We start from the raw sequence: 16,768 nt of genomic DNA on the forward strand, positions 1-16,768 counted from the left end.
CAGCACGTCCCCAGGCCTGGCTCTGAGCTGTGCAAGGGAAGCCAGGAAGCCGAGCGAATGTTTGCGGTGCTAAATTGGAGCTTTCTCAAGCTCCCTGCAGGCTCTTCCACATCTGAGGAGCACCAGGGAAGGGGCCGGGCACAGGGAGATGAAGGAGGGTGAGGCACTGATTTCAAAGTCTGTCCCTTCAGCAGGGATGAAAGAAGAGGAGAGGGAGTGGAAACAGAGAGGAGGGAGCTGCTGACAGGAACATGACCCGACAGACCGCCCCTCATCCTGCCCCACCCCGTGATGCCTGCGGAAGCCAACCTGCTCGGGTCTCCAGTTTTCTGAGAAACCCGGGTGACACTGGGGCCAGCCAGAGGCCAAACAGTATTTAAAGGCTGTGCCTGATGGCGGGAGACAAAGGGCTGTGGCCACATCCCAGGCTTCAGCCTGGAAGGTGAGCTCCTATCCCACCTGGGAGGCCCTGGTGCCTTACCCCTTTCTGAAAACTATTGCCTCAGGCTCCTGACATCTGCACAAACCTTCCTCTGCCCGGAATGGAGCCCGGCTCAGGTCCATTCCTGCCAGTTCCAAGAATTCTTCCCATGTCCTCGAGGCTTTCTCTCAGTCTGACAGACTATGGCAGCTAAGTGAGATGGGATCTTTGTATCTTGTTGGCTAGGGCTGGCATGTAAGGTTGTACAGGCTGGGCCCTGCACAATTCTAAGAGGCCTGTCAAGACGGATGATGGCAGAGTGTCTGGTACTGCACACCACAGTCTTTAAACTCCCTTGTCCTCAGTCCCCGCAGAGCTCAGCTTGGCCCATTAACTGTGTAGCAGGGAGTTGGGGAAGAACCTCTTCCATGTCCATCTGACACCAGCTAATCCTCCCACCCAGCCCTTTCTCGGTGTCCATGTCTACCACAACCGCCATCCCCTCTCTTCTGTCTGAGTTTTCCAACCAGGGCCTCTCTAAAGTCCGCAGTTCACAAGTCCCCGCAGCGTCCCCCATCACTGCCCTGCCTCTGCCTCAGCCAGGTCTGAGCCTGGCTCTTGATCTACCCACCCTCTCTCTAGAGTCCCTCTTGTCCTTGTTGCCTGGCAGGTCCCTCAGCCTTCTCTTTCCAGGCTCTTCACCTCTCTTTCAGGGCTGGTCTCCTCGTCTCTTTTCTCTGTCTTGTTTCGGGTCTACTTCATTCTCTACTGTTCAGGGAGTGTGCAGGGGTGCTGGGCCCATGAGCCTCAGTGCTCCAAGGGAGTGTGCAGGGGTGCTGGGCCTGTGAGCTGGTAGAGGTTTCCATCCTCTGGGTACTGGTTCAATGGGGGCAAACAAGGATCGGTAATCACGGACATCAGGAAATCAGAAGTTGGGAAGTGAGCTGTGTGGAGGAGGAATACAGAGGGGGGGTGGGAGGGGCTGGGGCAGGGTGGCATGGGGTGGCATTGGGGGCAGGGGCCAAGGAAAGCTTTTAGAGAGGGATACTGTTGAGCAAAGGGAGAGAGAGGCTAGAGATCTGGGCCCAGGGGCAGCCACAGCATAGGCCCTGAGAAGGGGCTGAGAGGAGCTGGAACCCACAGAGTCAAGAGGAGGGGAGCATGTCGGGGAAGGCCTGGAGGTTTCTGGGACGTTCAGGGTCAGGTTGAGGGTCAAGGTGAAGTCTGACTGAATTCAAGAGGAGGGTGAGGAGCAGAGGAGGCCAGGGTTACCTCCACACTGGAGCAAGACCTGGCTGTCTTCTGTTGAGGACAGAGGCTGGGAGCGCTAGCCAGGCGACATGCTGGCCTGAGCCAGGCTGTGACCACAGCTAGGGAGTTCAGAGCGTGAACTCTGGCTACATTTTAAGGTCGAGACTTATAGATGGATGAGAGACAGACAGACAGAGAGAGGGGCGTGGTGGTGGAGGAGAGAACACATGTGGCCTAAAGGACAGAGAAGCCTTGTAGAAGGGATGCCTTAAGGAAACAGGGGCCTGTTTTGCTTGGTTTTGCTCCTTCTGAACATGGTGAGGGGTTGTCCACTGAGGCCTGAGGTGGGCTGGTGAGGGAGGAACCGGGACTCTGGCACGCTGGGCACTGGCTTTGTCCCTGCCTTGCCCGGAACTGCCCTTTTTTTTTCTTCCTGGGCTCTCTGGCTCCCAGGATCCCCCCTCCCCTCTGCCTTCAGTCTGCTGGGGTTGTGCATGTCAGGACAGCAGGCAGCAGGCGTGGCCCCGGGCGGGGGTCTCACCGGACGGGCCGGTTGGCGGCGTCGGGGTCCCGCGCCGTCACCACGCCGACCAGGGAGCCCACCTGCGCGTCCTCCTGCACCTCCAGGAGGCCGGAGGGTGGCCGGAACTCGGGGGGCTCGTCCACGTCAGTCACGGCCACGCGCACGATTGCTTGGTCTCGGAATGTGCCCAGGTCGGCGAAGCGAGGGTCCACAAACTTGTTGAGGGCTTCCAGCACCACCGTGTGCACCTGCTGAGACTCGAAGTCCAGGCGCTGGGGGAGGCAGAGAAGGCCGGTCAGTGACGGGCCTGGGGGGCTGATGGCATTGTCAAGAAGGGGCACACAACTGGTCACAGTTGGCTCAGCCCACCATAGAGTTGGCTGTCAGAGGCCCAGACCAGCCCTTTCCGGTGTAAAGGGGGCTCCTAGGGGACTGTTTTTGCCTGGAAACACACAGGCACCACTTTAAAAGGCCCTAATCCCCAGGTTGCTTGCCTCCCCACTCAGTATGTTTTCATCAGTCACTCCATTTAATAGCCACCTGTAGGACCAATATGGCAGCGATCTCCTTTTACCCATGAGGAAATGGGACCAGCAGGGCACAGCGACACCCTGAGCAGGTGGCCCCTGGAACAGCCAAGAATCAAAGCCAGGCTGTTGGGGCTCCTGAAGCCAGGAGAGAGAAACGAAAACAAAGATCTGCAGGCCTCAGCCCTGGGTTCCAGCCCTGGCTGTCTGCAGCCAGCCGTGAGCTGACTGTGGACAGTCAGATGGACCCTTTTGGCTTTGGGGGAGTGAATGAAGTTCCCTAAGGGGAGAGCACCTTGACTGAGCTCGGCTCTAGCCTTCCTAAACAGATGAAATCAAGGGCAGAGCTTTAGATACTATGGTCATGTGATGTGGGGGCGGGGCTTTCTGGAGTCCCTAAGCCTATGTCTGCCTGGCATACGGGGTCCCTTCCCTAACAGCACAGATTACCTTTTTTCCCTGTCTTGTTGCCTGAGCAATTGGGATGCAGCTGGGCGCTGCCCTAGGAATGAACGATGGCTTCTACAGCCAGGCCATTCATCAGGCGGGGCTCTGCCAGGCTCTGGAGCCATTGCTGACTCCACAGACACCTCAGGCGCCTACTGGAGCCACCACACTGCAGATCTTGGGGATGAGGCATCCCTGAGGAAGAGAGAAAACCAGCTTGCTGGGGTGAATCCTGATGCTTTGGACTGCTAGGAAACTATGGAGTGCTGTGGGCTGCTCGGCTGCTCTAGGCCTCTGATTTCCCATCTATGACCCGGGACAGTCTCATAGCTGGGGCACACGGGGATCAAAAGACTGAAAATTGATTAGATTCTGCAGCTAGAATCCCGAGCTTGTGTTCCTACAGGGCTGTCCCAGTTGAGTGACCTTGGCAGGGTACTGAACCCCTTGCTTGGGGCACACAGAGGCCTGCAGCAACGTGTGGACTCAGACAGGGGATCGAGGGCGTAGTCCTCAAAGCTTGGCACCCTGAGTCGTCACAGTCATGGCCAAGTCCTGGTAGACAGGTCGCTGCTTTGTTCTGAGACCTCCTTCCCATCCTCTCAGGAGCACTGGGTCTGCCAGGCTGAGCTTCCCGGGTCAGCCACGGGAAAGCACAACGGCTGGATGTAGTGGGGGAAAGGCTTGGGTTCGAATCCCAATACTGTCTCTTCCACATGTGGAAGCCCCTTTCTCACTAGTCAATATGCGGATGACCTTCCTTTTAGACAGAAACATGGGGATTAAAGGAAATGACCCGTGAAGGGCCAGGGCTGTGCTGAAGTAGGCCATAACGATGTTTAGGAGCATGGGCTCGAATCTGAATTCACAAACAGCTGCGCAACCTTGGGTAGATCGCTTATCCTCTCTCAATGAGACATCGAGTCCTCAACCCCGGAGGTGGAGAAAGCGAGAGCCCCTCGCTCCAGAGCCCCTCGCTGCCACGGCTGGCCCAGGCACCTGCCTTCCCACCCTGCCCACCGCAGCCTCACCTTCTGAACTACTATGATGGCCTCCTGAGTGTCGCTGTCCGTGGTGACCTTGAATGCATCTCCTCCACTGCCGCTTTCTTCTCTCAGGTGGTAAGTCATGTCTGTGTTCTCGCCCACATCCGAGTCCTCGGCCTTCACTCGGCCCACAGCCGTGCCGATGGGTGCTGACTCCTGTATGCTGAACTGGTACATCTCTGTGGGGGACATGCCAGGAGGTTGACCCTGGTTTCTGCCAGCGCTGGGGAGAGGAGGAGGGGCCTGGGTATGCCTGGGAGATTTGTATCTGCAGGGGTGCTGCCCTGGCCAGGTGGGAATTTCAGACTGCAATGGGCCTGTCTTCTGAAGGGCAGAGGCCATGTGATTGGAAGTCTTTCATTCCACCCCCAGGGTTCTTGGTTGACACTATGGGGACATCCCTGCCATCCTTGAGGCCTGTTTCTCCACCTGCCCAGCAAGGGGGACAGAAGAGGTTTATCACGAGGGTTGAGGCTCTGGAGCTGGTTTTGACCTGTACCTCTGAGCTTCAGTTCCCTCATCTGTGAAATGGGAAGAACACATTCCTCAAGCAGTGGTTACTATGACAACACATATGCTGCTACCTGTGAGATGTGAGGAACTGTGCCCTGGACCGCATGGAAATGACTGGCTGTGGCATCTCACACTGACGGCATCATGTCACCTCTGAGAAGCACCTCTGATGACCCAGACAGTGTATGGTGGGAGAGGACAGAGCCTCACCGATAAAGGGGTGAGGGGATGAGCCCAAAGCAGCAGACAGCTGGGAAAACACGTTCTAGAGGGGATGACAGGTGTGAACACCCTGAAGCGGGCACTCTCTGGCAAAAATGGCCTGGTGACTGAAGGGGGACAGATGACACACTAGTAGCATCCTCCTATCTGACCAGAACCAAGGTCAAGGTAAGAGTGGCTTGCTGAATGAGGGGTCAGCCCAGGTGACATTTGGGAGTTTGCCGTTGGTGCCTTGAATGCCCGGGAGACCTTGTGTGCAGTGGCTGCCTCTTTCTCATACCACACAGCAGCCTTGAGAGGATCCTTGCTCTGATATCTCCCTGCTGCCCTTGGGGTAGACATGGGAAGTCCCTCAGCCCTGCAGCCAGCCCGTCACACCCCTGCTGTGGTTCCTCCCTGCTGGATGGCCCAGAAGGCACAACTCAGGGCTTGCCTGTACTGGCTCTCCCCTTCTTTCCCCACTTTGCCCTTTGGGGACCCTTCCTATATCTTCAGCTGCTTCCGCCCGCCCCTTCTGGGGCACCCAAGAACATCCTAGCAGGTACTACTGCCCATCTCTCAATCTCTCCTCTGGGCTGAACGTGAGCTGTGGGAGACAAGGGTCGTGGTGCTCATTCACCAGGCACAGGAGGTTGTCTCGTGGGTGGGCTGTGTTAAGGAGTGGTGAGCGACTAAATAAAAGCCAGCTGAAGTTACAAGTGGGCAGTCTCCAGGAGCTCCTAGATTAAAGAGTCTAACTACACTCAGTGTTGGTGGGGACGTGGTACAAAGGACAAGCACATTTCTTCATGAGGAAACACTTCTTAGCAATACTAGAGAAATGTTTGCAGAAGAGCACTTGGAGACACAGGCAACTAGGTTCCAAGTTCACAACAGCTCCCTCATCTAGAAACAAGCCAAGTATTCAGCAGGATAGATATGTGGGAATACTATACAGCAAGGAAAAGGAACAGTTAGAAGAAACAGCCTGAGAATAGGAGTGTAATTTTGAAAGTCAAAGGCACATAGCAGTGTATATCATATGGTTTCACTTATTTGAGGTTCACAAAGGGGCGGGAGTAGACTATGGTGCTTGGTAGAGAGGAGGGCAGAGTCTCAGAAAAGCACAGAAATGATGGTGACAGGCAGAGTGGTGGCTGGTGCTGGTGGAGAAGGAAGATGCTGTGGCTGAGAAAGGCACACGGGGGATTCTGGGTCCTGCTGGTGGGGCCGAGTGCCGGCTTTGGGCTTTTCTATTTTTTGCCCTTCTGTCCTCTATAGTCACAGAAAAGAAATGAGGGAGGGAGAGAAGAGAAGAAGGAAGAAAGGGAGGGGAGGAGGGAGGAAGGGAGATAGAAGGAAGAGGAGGGAGAGAGGAATGCGTCAAGCAGCCTTTCTGGCTGGGCCTCCTCTGCTCTGACCCTCATGTAGAGCCTGCTGCCCCGAGCCTGGTACTGTTTATTGGCTGGCCTGGAGCTTTCCCTTCTGGAACAGGAGCGTTGGGGCCTGCCTGCCCCTGGCCCCCTGTCAGTAGCCTGTGCTGGGGCCTGCCTGCCTCCGGCCCCCTGTCTGTAGCCTGTGCTGGGCCTGCCTGTCCCTGGGCCCCTGTCTGTAGCCTGTGCTGGGGCCTGCCTGGCCCGGCCCCCTGTCTGCAGCCTGTGCTGGGGCCTGCCTGCCTCTGGCCCCCTGTCTGTAGCCTGTGCTGGGCCTGCCTGCCCCTGGCCCCCTGTCTGTAGCCTGTGCTGGGGCCTGCCTGGCCCGGCCCCCTGTCTGCAGCCTGTGCTGGGGCACACTCTGTGCTGAACGGCTGAGGTGGTAGACTGCTTGAGCTCAGCTAAGGGATTGTGTTCACTTATCTTATGGGGGTCAGTCCCCTGTGGCGGGGCCTAATATGAGAGCAGTGGACCTCGGGTAATGACTCGCCTGATAGGAATCAGCTGGCTCCCGGCGGCATTTAGTCTCTGCCAGCTGCAGCTGCAGCTTCCCTGTGGTGGCTGGGCCTGAGCCGGGACAGCCCTGCTAGTCAGGCTGATAGGCAGGTGGGGGCCAGATCCAGAGAAGCCGCCCATCCTGACTTGTGCCAGAAGAGGCAAGCCTCCCAATTCATCGGCACAGACTGCTAGCCTCCAGGCTCCAGGAGGAGGGAGACCTTGATCTCACATCAGCTTTCCTGGGCTTAAATATGGGTGTCCCTCTGCCTGGGTGCAGTAGCTGCCCCCTTCTATCTAGACCCCGGTGAGCCTTCAACACCTCTTTAAAAGCTTGGGTCGGGGATCTAGCAGTAGCTAGGGGGCCCTGAAGGGCCAGCAAGAGGGCAAATGAATGGCCAGAGGGTGAGCAGGGCTTCTCAGGTGGGGAGGCTACAGCAGTTTTTCTGTCTGCAAAACCAGATTGGCAGGGGTTTCCCTCTGTGGGAGGCAGGCTTGGAGGAGCACCTGGGTGACGGTCCCCTTCAGGCAGGAAGCTCTAAGGGAAGCTGGACCAGCAGGCTCTCATGCAGACAGACATGCACATAACCCCACTTACTCTGTGGGAAGCGGGGCGGGTTGTCATTGACGTCAGTAACCACGATGGTGACTGTAGTGGAGCCCGAGAGGCCACCCAGCTGGCCTGCCATGTCTGTGGCTTGGATAACCACCTCATAGCGTTCCTGGCTCTCACGGTCGAGGTCAGGTACAGCTGTCCGGATCACACCTGTGGGTGAGGGAGAATGGGGCCATGGTGGCAGACTCTGGCAGGGCTCAGCCATGCTGGGCTGTGTACCGAGGGTCAAGGGAGAGCCATGGGTGCAAAAGACACGTGTGGCACGGTGGTTTGAACGAGAATGGCTCCCAAAGATTATATATTTTCATGTTCAGTCCACAGTTGGTGGAACTGTTGGGGAAGCATTAAGGGGTGTGGCCTTGTTGGAGGAGGCGTGGTCTTGTTGGAGGAGGCGTGTTACTGGGGGTGGGCTTTGAGGTTAGCTCTGCCTCTGCTTGTCAATCAGATGAGCTCTCAGCTACTGTTTCAGTACCATAACTGCCTGCCTGCTGCCACGGTCCTTACCATGATGGTCATGGGTTTTAACCATTTGGAGCTGTGAGCCCCCAGTTAAATGCTTGTGGTGGAGATTGTTTGACAGGGTCTCTCTGTGTAGACCCGGCTAGCCTGGAACTCACTGTGCAGACCAGGCTGGCCTCTGCCTCCTGAGTGCTGGGATTAAAGGTGTGCACCCACCATGCCCGGTTAAATGCTTTCTTTCATAGACTGCCTTGGTCATGATGTTTTGTCACAGTAATAGAAAAGTAAATTAAGACGTTTGGCCATTGGGACCCACAGAGCTCATCAGCCAGAGCACACTTGCACACAGACCTCTCACACATATTCCCACAGTGCACAATCACGGACAGACAGGTGAGTTCTCTGAACCCTTTCTCTCTCTCTCTCTCTCTCTCTCTCTCTCTCTCTCTCACACACACACACACACACACACACACACACACGCCTCTACACACCTACAGACTAACACTGTGCCACACATGTGCACAAACTTCCACATACAGAAGACCATTTGCTTTGCTGAGAGGAGACCTGTGGACCAGATCTGCCCCTGGGAATCTGCCCCGAGTAGCCAGTCCCACCATGGGTCTGTTTCCCCCAGGATCTGGTATGTGTTGAGCAGGACATCTGCCTGGCTTGTTAGTGACCTGCAGAACTTGGTACCAAGCAACTTCTCAGGGTGTTTAACACATAGGCAACAGTCACTGAGGGTCATACTCCATTCATGCACAGGTGCATGCCTCACACATATGGACTGCAGTTACACACATCTGTTCACATGCACCCCTGCCCATCCCCCAGCCCTCTCCAATACCCCAAGCCTGGGTTCTCTGTCCAGGCCACAGAGAAGGGCTGGGACCATCTTCCAAGCTGCCCATGGTAGCCGAAATGGTAATGCTGAAGGTTAACTCTGCAGAGAAGATGGCCAGGCCTCATTTCCTGTCAGTGTAAGAAACCTGGTCAGGAGGGGGAATTGATGAGGCATTCAGAGCCTCTCCTGACACCCCTTCCCACCTGCCAAGCACAGGTGGTGACAGGTGGCGCCTGGGCCTGAGCACCAGGTGGAGTCATGCACCAGCAGCCCCAGGATGCGCCCCATAAAACCTGTGCTCCAACTCCTGATGTCCCCAAGTCCCTGGATTCCAGTAAAGGTGATGGGACAGGAGGAGAGGCTGTGGGGTGGTGTGTGTGTTTGTGTGTGCATTGTGTGCGTGGTGTGTATTGTGTGCCCAGAGTAGGCAGTACTCGGGGTGGTCCACTTTTGTAATTGCGGGGAGAGGAAGGAAAGAACATGAGGGGAAGAAGGAAGAGAGGAAGGGAGGGGAGAGAGACGGACAGACAGACAGATAGACACAGAGACACACACAGAGAGAGACAGACAGAGAGACACAGAGACACAGAGACATACAGAGAGAGACAGAGAGAGACACACACACAGAGACACACACAGAGAAACAGAGAGAGACACACAGAAAGAGAGAGAGACACAGAGAGAGACACACACAGATACACACACACACAGAGAGAAAGAGAGAGAGAGAGAGAGAGAGAGAGAGAGAGAGAGAGAGAGAGAGAGAGAGAGAAGCCATGGACCCTGAGAAAGAGACAGAGACCTGGAGGAAGCAGAAGAGACTAGGGAAGAGAGACATTTGGGGAGGGGAGACCTCTTGAGACAGAAAAGGAGAGAAGAGAAGCAGGGAAAGTGCCTTGTCCAGAGAGAAGAGAGAGGGAGACAGAGAGGGAAGAGATAAGGGCAACACTTGTCGGAGCCAACCAAGTGGCTAATGCCAGCTCCGGGAGTAAGGACAAATGGCAGACAGGCATAGTGGCCTCCAGGCTTACAGGTGAGGTCCAAGGCAGGAAAGCAAGGGAGAAAGCTAACTCTGTTGTTGTTTTGAGAGAGGGTCTCAGGTACCTCAGGTTGGCCTTGAACTTCTGATCCTCCTGCCTCCACCTCCCAAGTGCTGGACTACAGCTATGTGCCACTATGTCTGGCAGGGAGCTGAGTAGCCAGACACTTTACATCTAGGGATACACTGAATGACAGTCTGGTAGCAGGATTTAGGGCCACCATGTATCTCAAAGCTCTTCATCCCCAGCTCCGAGTGGGGACTGGAGCAGAAGTCTGGCTCTATCTGAGCAGGTGAGGTGGGAGGCCTCATGCAGCTAGCTTCTCTGTTGTCCCCACTCCAGAGAGACTGGGGACATAATATCTCATAGAGCATGTGGTTCAGGAGCCTCTGGGCTCCTGGAGGAGTGGGAAACAGGGGCCATGTGGCCTCTGGACACTGTCTGGAGTCACACACCATGTGAAGTTGCTATGGAGATAGTCTCTGATAAAACACATCCCAGTTTCCACAACCCTTGGATAATTCCTGCTCACTGAATATGGCCTTGGGCATGTGGTGTGCTCTGGCTTAGGGACAAGTCAGAGGAGTGTAAAGTCTTGAGTGCAGGGGTCTTTTCTCTGGGAATCCGAAGCCCCTGCATGCTGAAGCAACCCAGAAATGTAAGGGACTTGGTGAGAGGTCTAGGTCTGCCAGCTGAGTCAGCCCTCAGCTGCCCGACAGTCAAGGGCTGTTCCGTGAATGACCCCCAAGAAAGAGCTGCTCAGCTAGCCCACACAACTGCGACAGAGAATAAACCATTGATCCACAAAGTTTGGGCTTATCTTGGTACAGCCTTAGGTAACTGATAGAGAAATCCGATTAGCTGAGCCATTCCTGAGCTAATTCATGTAGCTGTATCTAACTGAGGGTCAGTTTGGCTGAGAGTCCAAGATGACCTCAGCCTCCCTCTGTCTGTGGGGACACGTGAGCTCCCTCTCCCTCCAGTAGGCTGGCATCCTTCTGTGAGCTCTCGGGACTGTGTTCTAGATCAGAAGTTGAAGGCTGAGGGCTGTCGGGGGTGACTCAGCAGGTAAAGGAGCCCACCTGTGAGCCTGATGACCTGGGTTCTGTTCCCACATGGTAGAAAGAGAACCGAGTATCACACACACACACACATTACCCTCTGCATGTATGCTTACACACGTGTGCACACACACAATGAATACACAAATAAATGTTAAAAAAGGTAAAGACCTCTTAAGAACGGATCATGGAATCTACATAACATATTTCTATCACTTTCTGTTGGGCTAAAGTAAACCACCAGAATCAAGGGTGTGGAAGTGGACTCCACATCTCAGTAGTTAGCAGGATAGTGGGGAGAGGGGAGGCGTGAGGGGGGAAACAAGGCACACCACAGCGAGCCCTCTGTATCTGCATTAGCACATTTTAAATTCGCAGGTTCATCCTCGGATACAGCCAACTACATATGGAAAACAGGAAGGAGATGATTGCGCCTGTGCCGCACGCATAGCGCTCTCCCCTCAATGCCATTCCCCCCGAACAAGAGAGTGAGACACCGATTTCCTACATCCGCTTCATGTGCAGTGCCATCAGCCTCCAGGGATGACTTAGGGTACATGAAAGGATGCGTGAGGTGACATGCCAGCACCACGCCACCTTATGCTCCAACAGCCTTGCAGTCTTGGAGCCAAGCCCTGTCAGATGCCAAGAGATGAATGTCCTCAGTGGCAGTGCGCAGGGAGGAGGGCGTATGGAGGTAATTCCCAGATCGGGCCATGATCTTATTCATTCATTTATTCATTTATTCACTTACGCTCACGGAGGGTCTGTGATATGCTGGGGAACACTCAGCATTGGACATGAGGAGTGTAAAAAGGATCAACTTGGGCCAGACAGACACAGGCGTGGCTATTCTTTCCACTGTTTGCACACCCTGACTTTGGGCAAGTTCTTGGGTCAGTCTGAGTCTGTTCCCCATTCTGTAAAATGAAGCTATCCACTGTGACAGCTTCTTGCCAGGATCCAGAATTACCTAGGAGGCAGGTCTCTGGGTACACCTGTGGAGGATTATCTTGATTATGTTAATTGAGCTATGAAAACCCATCTTAATGATGGGTGGGACCATTCCTGGACTGCAGAGGGAGAGGAGGAGCACTAGCTTACTTTCATCCTTCTCCGGTTACAGACTGAGGATGCAATGTGACCAGCCACTTCAAGCTCCTGCTGCCTCAATTTCCTGCAGCGATGGACTGTGAATGGAAATTAACCCTTTCTGGCATTTTCATCTTCCTTCCTTCCTTTCCTTTCCTTTCTTTTCCCCTTCCTTCCTTCCCCTTCCTTCCTTCCTTCCTTCCTCTTCCTTCCTTCCTTCCTTCTTCCTTTCTTCCTCTCCCCTCTCTCTCTCTTTCTTCTTTCTTTCTTTCTTTCTTTCTTTCTTTCTTTCTTTCTTTCTTTCTTTCTTTCTTTCTTTCTTTCTTTCAGGCATTTTATCATAGCAAGAGGAAAAGAGATGACAATACTTGCTCTGGGGTTTGCTGAGGCATAGATGAGACCATGTCTCACTTTTTAAAAATTATTTGTGTGTGTGTGTGTGTGTGTGTGTGTGTGTGTGTGTTTGAATGAGATGTTCTTCATAAGTCTCAGGCATTTGACTACTTGGTCCCCAGTTGGTGGCTGTTTGGGGAGGAATTAGGAGGTGTGTCACAAATGGTGGACTTCGAGATTTCCAAAGATTCTCACCATTTTGAGTATGCTTTCTTTACTTTCTGACTGTGATATGAAATGTTAGTTCTCAGCTGTTCCTGCAGCCATGTCTCTGCTCGGCCATTGTGGAGCCTATCCGCCTGGAACCATTAGCCCAAATAAACCTTCGTGAGTTGCCTTGGTCATGGTGTTTTATCACAGTAACTAAGGAGTGTGCTTGGGGGGTGCGGGTATTGCACCTGCCACAGTGCACCTGTTAGGGCAGAGGACAACTGAGTGTCCATTCTTGCCTTCCATCTTGCTTAAGACAGAGTCACTCGTTCACTGCTTTGTACCCCAAGCTTCTGGGAGTTCTCCTGTCTCTGCCTCTTACCTCACTATGGGACTGCTGAGGTCACACACACACACACACACACACACACACACACACACACACATACACCTGGCTTTCCATGGTTCTAGGAATCTGAACTCAGGGGCCTCAAGCTTGCATGGCTAACACTTTACCCACGGAGCCATCTCTTCAGGCCCAGGCCTCACGTTTTAGAGACTCCCACACATCTTTTTCTTTGCATCCTGGGTTGGGCACCCCCATGGACAAGCCCCAGGCAAAGGTCCAGCTGATCTTGTGTCAGTGCAAGGGTATCTACAGGCTTGGGATGAAGTGCTCAGTTAGCACTTGGACTGCCTGAGTGGCCTTCTCTGCCTCCTGCCTGTCCCCCTTCACCCCGATGGCTGTTTCCAGTTTCTCTGTCAGAGCAGAAATCTGTGAGGGTAGAAGAGGAGCCGGGTTCACCACCCTGACCCCAGGATCCAGCGCACAGCAGATGCGTAACAAGTCCAAGTTTTGTCCCCTCTAGGCCCAGTGCCCGTCCCTGGCACAGGTGCGAATTTTTAGCCAAGATCATGACAGGGGCTGGCAGTTATAACTGGCCACGGCTGCCCAGTGCCCCCAGTCTCAGCTGTTGTCTTCTCCAACCCTCTATCTCCTCCCAGATGCTGCAGAGGGGGGCCCTGGAGCCTGTGTGACGCCTCATTAGCCTCCAAATGCCATCCCCTGTCGCCCCTGTGGGGGGCTGGCTGGCAGGCCTGGCCTTTAAAACACACAAGTTAATTCCTCCTCTGGCACTTGGCCCCGTGGCGCGGCCCCTCCTCCCTCCCTTCCTCACACCTTCCCCTCAGGCCTCGTTGCGGCTCTGCTCCCTGCTAGCTGCGCAGCAAGAACAGACTGTACCTCGCAGTAGCAGCTAAATATAGCCCCGCATCGGCAGAATATTCCTGGCTGGGGAAACGGGCTGGGGCTGGCAGTGGTGCCAGGGTGACTGTGGCGGTGATGCTGGGGTACAGAGGGAAGACCCAATGCATCCTGGGAAATGCCAGCGTGGACCCTTTCAGACCCAGAAGTTGAGATTCAAACAAGGATTCCACTGGGACTCTTCCACCTGCCTTGAAACGAGCCCCCTTTCTGGCTTCCAATAAACTGTTTCTGTTTTATTGGACCTTTGGATTCTCACCTGTCACACCCCTTCTGAGCTTGGGGGTTGCCCCTAAGAAAGAGGAAGCCTCTTCACTCTCATTACGCTCTAACCTGTCACCTACCTGTCCTTGCCACCTCCCAAGATTCAGTCCTGGCCCTCCTAACCCCCCAGCCTCCCCCCTGCAAACAAACATAATCTTACTCTTGCCTTTGACTACACAGCTTAGGCTGGCCTCAAACTCCTAGAGATCCGTGTACCAAGGCCTGTGTTGAACACAACAGACACTCCTTGTCCTTATGACCTCACTGCTTATCCCTAGACATCCCCATGACCCTCGCCTCATCTGGTTCTGGGCTCCAATTCCGACATCTCCATCTAATCCTTTACACTCCTTGCTGGAAGCCATTGCTGCCCGACACGCCGCTTCGGTCAGTCCACTTATTTTCTGCATTTCTTTCTCTGTTAGAAGCCCCAGAAATGCAACCTTGGATGACCCTGCTGCTGTCCCCCCAGTGCCTAGTGCACAGCCAGGCCTGTAGTGACCACTCCATCAGTATCTGAATGAACCAAAGAGGTCTCACCCCGCATTCCCACAAGCTCATGAGTACAGGGTGAGGTGTGTGCACTAGAGCTGAAGACGCTGAAGAGAGAGAAAGGGGGTGCGGTGGGTTCCTACAAGGGGCAGACATCATGAGGGATGAGCCCCTGATTCCTCCCTTACCCTACTCTCCTATAGTCACAGAAGACTTCAGAAGCCTCGACCATTTTCAGAGCTCCATGTCCATAATTTAGATGGACAGCTGAAACTTCTAGAAGTTTTTTTTTCCTTCTCTTCCCTCATAACTTTGGCACAGTTAAAGCTGAATTATCATCTTAAAATACTTGTATGTTTTTATATGTATGAATGCTTGCCCATGAGTATGTGCACCATGTGCATGCAGTCCCTGTGGAGGCCAGAAGATGGCGTCAGATCCCCTGGAACTGGAGTTATAGATAGTTGTAAGTGTCCATCTGGTGCTGGGAACTGAACTTGGATCCTCTGGAAGATAAGCCAGTGCCTTTAATTGTTACATTGTCTCTCCAGTCCCTAAGGTTGGGTTCTTTAGCTCTGCTCCAGACCCTGGGACACATTGGTCAGTCCCTCTACTGAAGATGGCTCTTAACTCACTTCATCCTGTTTCTGTGGGAGGCAGCCCTGACCTTCACGACTATGGGAGAGTAGGTTAAGGGAGGATTCGGGGCTCCAGGCTGCCTAGTGTCTGCCCCTTGTAGGAACTCACTGTACCCTTTCTCTTCTGTATCTTAACACACACTCGCTCCCAATCCTTCATCAACTCCGGCCTTCCAACTAGCCAGGTGTTAAGGAGTCTGAGTAGGTGTTGGGCAAGTACCAGCTTCTGACTTTTGTCTGACACCTGGGCTCTGGCGCATCTCTGCCTCTAATTCCTGTCTCCGAGCCAAGCTCACTTGCTGCCACCCAAGGGATCTTGTTAAAATGAAAACCTGTACATGTCACTTCCCTGCTCAGAAGTCATCAATGAACCCACAGTGTCGGTGAGGAGGAGGGGCCCCGGGCACGGCATTCTAGGGGAGGGGAGTGTAATCTGGTACCTCTAGGCATTATCTGTTGAGATTCCAAATGCATGTGTCCTGTGACCCAGCATTTCTACTTCCTGAAAATTACCCTGCAGATACACTCACACTGGCAGAAAATGATGCATGTGTGAGGTTATTCGTGGAAGCACTGTTCATTGTAGCAAATGATTGGAAAGAGGGTACGTGTCCATCAGGAGGGGACGAGTGAAATAAATTTCAGTATATCCATAACAGGCATTAAATAAAAGAATGAGGGCGCTCTTTGTGGACTGATACGGAACCATCTTCAAGATGTATTGTTAAGCAAAAGCAGCAAGCTATGTGTACGGTGTGTTTATAACTACCTTCCATGCAAAGCAAAGAAGATAAACACATGCCCTGTTTCCTTGCACATGCATAGCACAGCTCTGCAAATATCCACAAGAAAATTACATTGGTTGCCTTGGGGACACAGGCAAGGTGGCTTGGGGACCAGATGAGGTGAAGGATTGCTGCTAAATACTCATTTGAACTTTTTGAATTTTGAACCCTGAGATGTTCTATCTATTTTCAAAATGACTTAATGTTTTTCAAGTGAAGGAGTCTGAGATTGCCCAGGCTGCACACACCAGCCGCTCACTACCTGTGGGGCTGCGGCGGCTGGGGCCAGGGAGTGGGGCACTTTCTCCTTAGCATTTCTTTAATGTTTGAATGTTTTCCTGAAATGTACTGCTTTTGCAAGGAGGTAAGAATAATGAAGATGTTATGTGTAAGAGAACACAATTAAACTGAGCTCATAGACTAGATTCCTCCCTCTCCTCCCCAAGCCAAACAAAACAAACACGTGAACAAAAACCAAAGCCAGATCCATCACACACACCCACACACGCTGCCCTTAGAATCAACTTGAGCTCCTGAGCCCTGCCAGCCTGGACACGTTGCCTGCCCATGTCCCCATCCCTAGCTTTTACCTGTACCATGCCCTCTCCCTGGGTGCCTTCCCTCACCTCTCCATCTGATGCTTTGTTGTTGGATACTTCAAATCCTAATTGTCCCAGTAAATGCCTATTCCACCCCTACAGTCCCCCGGGCCACACATGGCATCTGATAGCTGCCCTGAGGCTGATCTGTCATCTTCCTCTTATCCCGGGACAGTGAAATGTCCTGTTGGAATCAATGTCAGCAGCT

General features: G+C 53.6%; 1 protein-coding gene across 1 annotated transcript in view; it reads right to left on the reverse strand.

Moving 5' to 3' along the window:
* The window catches only part of Cdh22 (cadherin 22), a 67,943-nt gene that overhangs the window by 26,948 nt on the left and 24,227 nt on the right, over positions 1–16,768 (reverse strand). Inside the window, exons 4-6 of the mRNA XM_059259766.1 lie at positions 7,456–7,623; positions 4,201–4,394; positions 2,214–2,467 (exon numbers count right to left, since the gene is read on the reverse strand). Of these exons, the coding sequence (XP_059115749.1) occupies positions 2,214–2,467; positions 4,201–4,394; positions 7,456–7,623 (616 nt within the window). The remainder of the gene's footprint in view (positions 1–2,213; positions 2,468–4,200; positions 4,395–7,455; positions 7,624–16,768) is intronic.

This window comes from Peromyscus eremicus, chromosome 4 (assembly GCF_949786415.1).
Source record: "Peromyscus eremicus chromosome 4, PerEre_H2_v1, whole genome shotgun sequence".
Classification (NCBI taxonomy): domain Eukaryota; kingdom Metazoa; phylum Chordata; class Mammalia; order Rodentia; family Cricetidae; genus Peromyscus; species Peromyscus eremicus.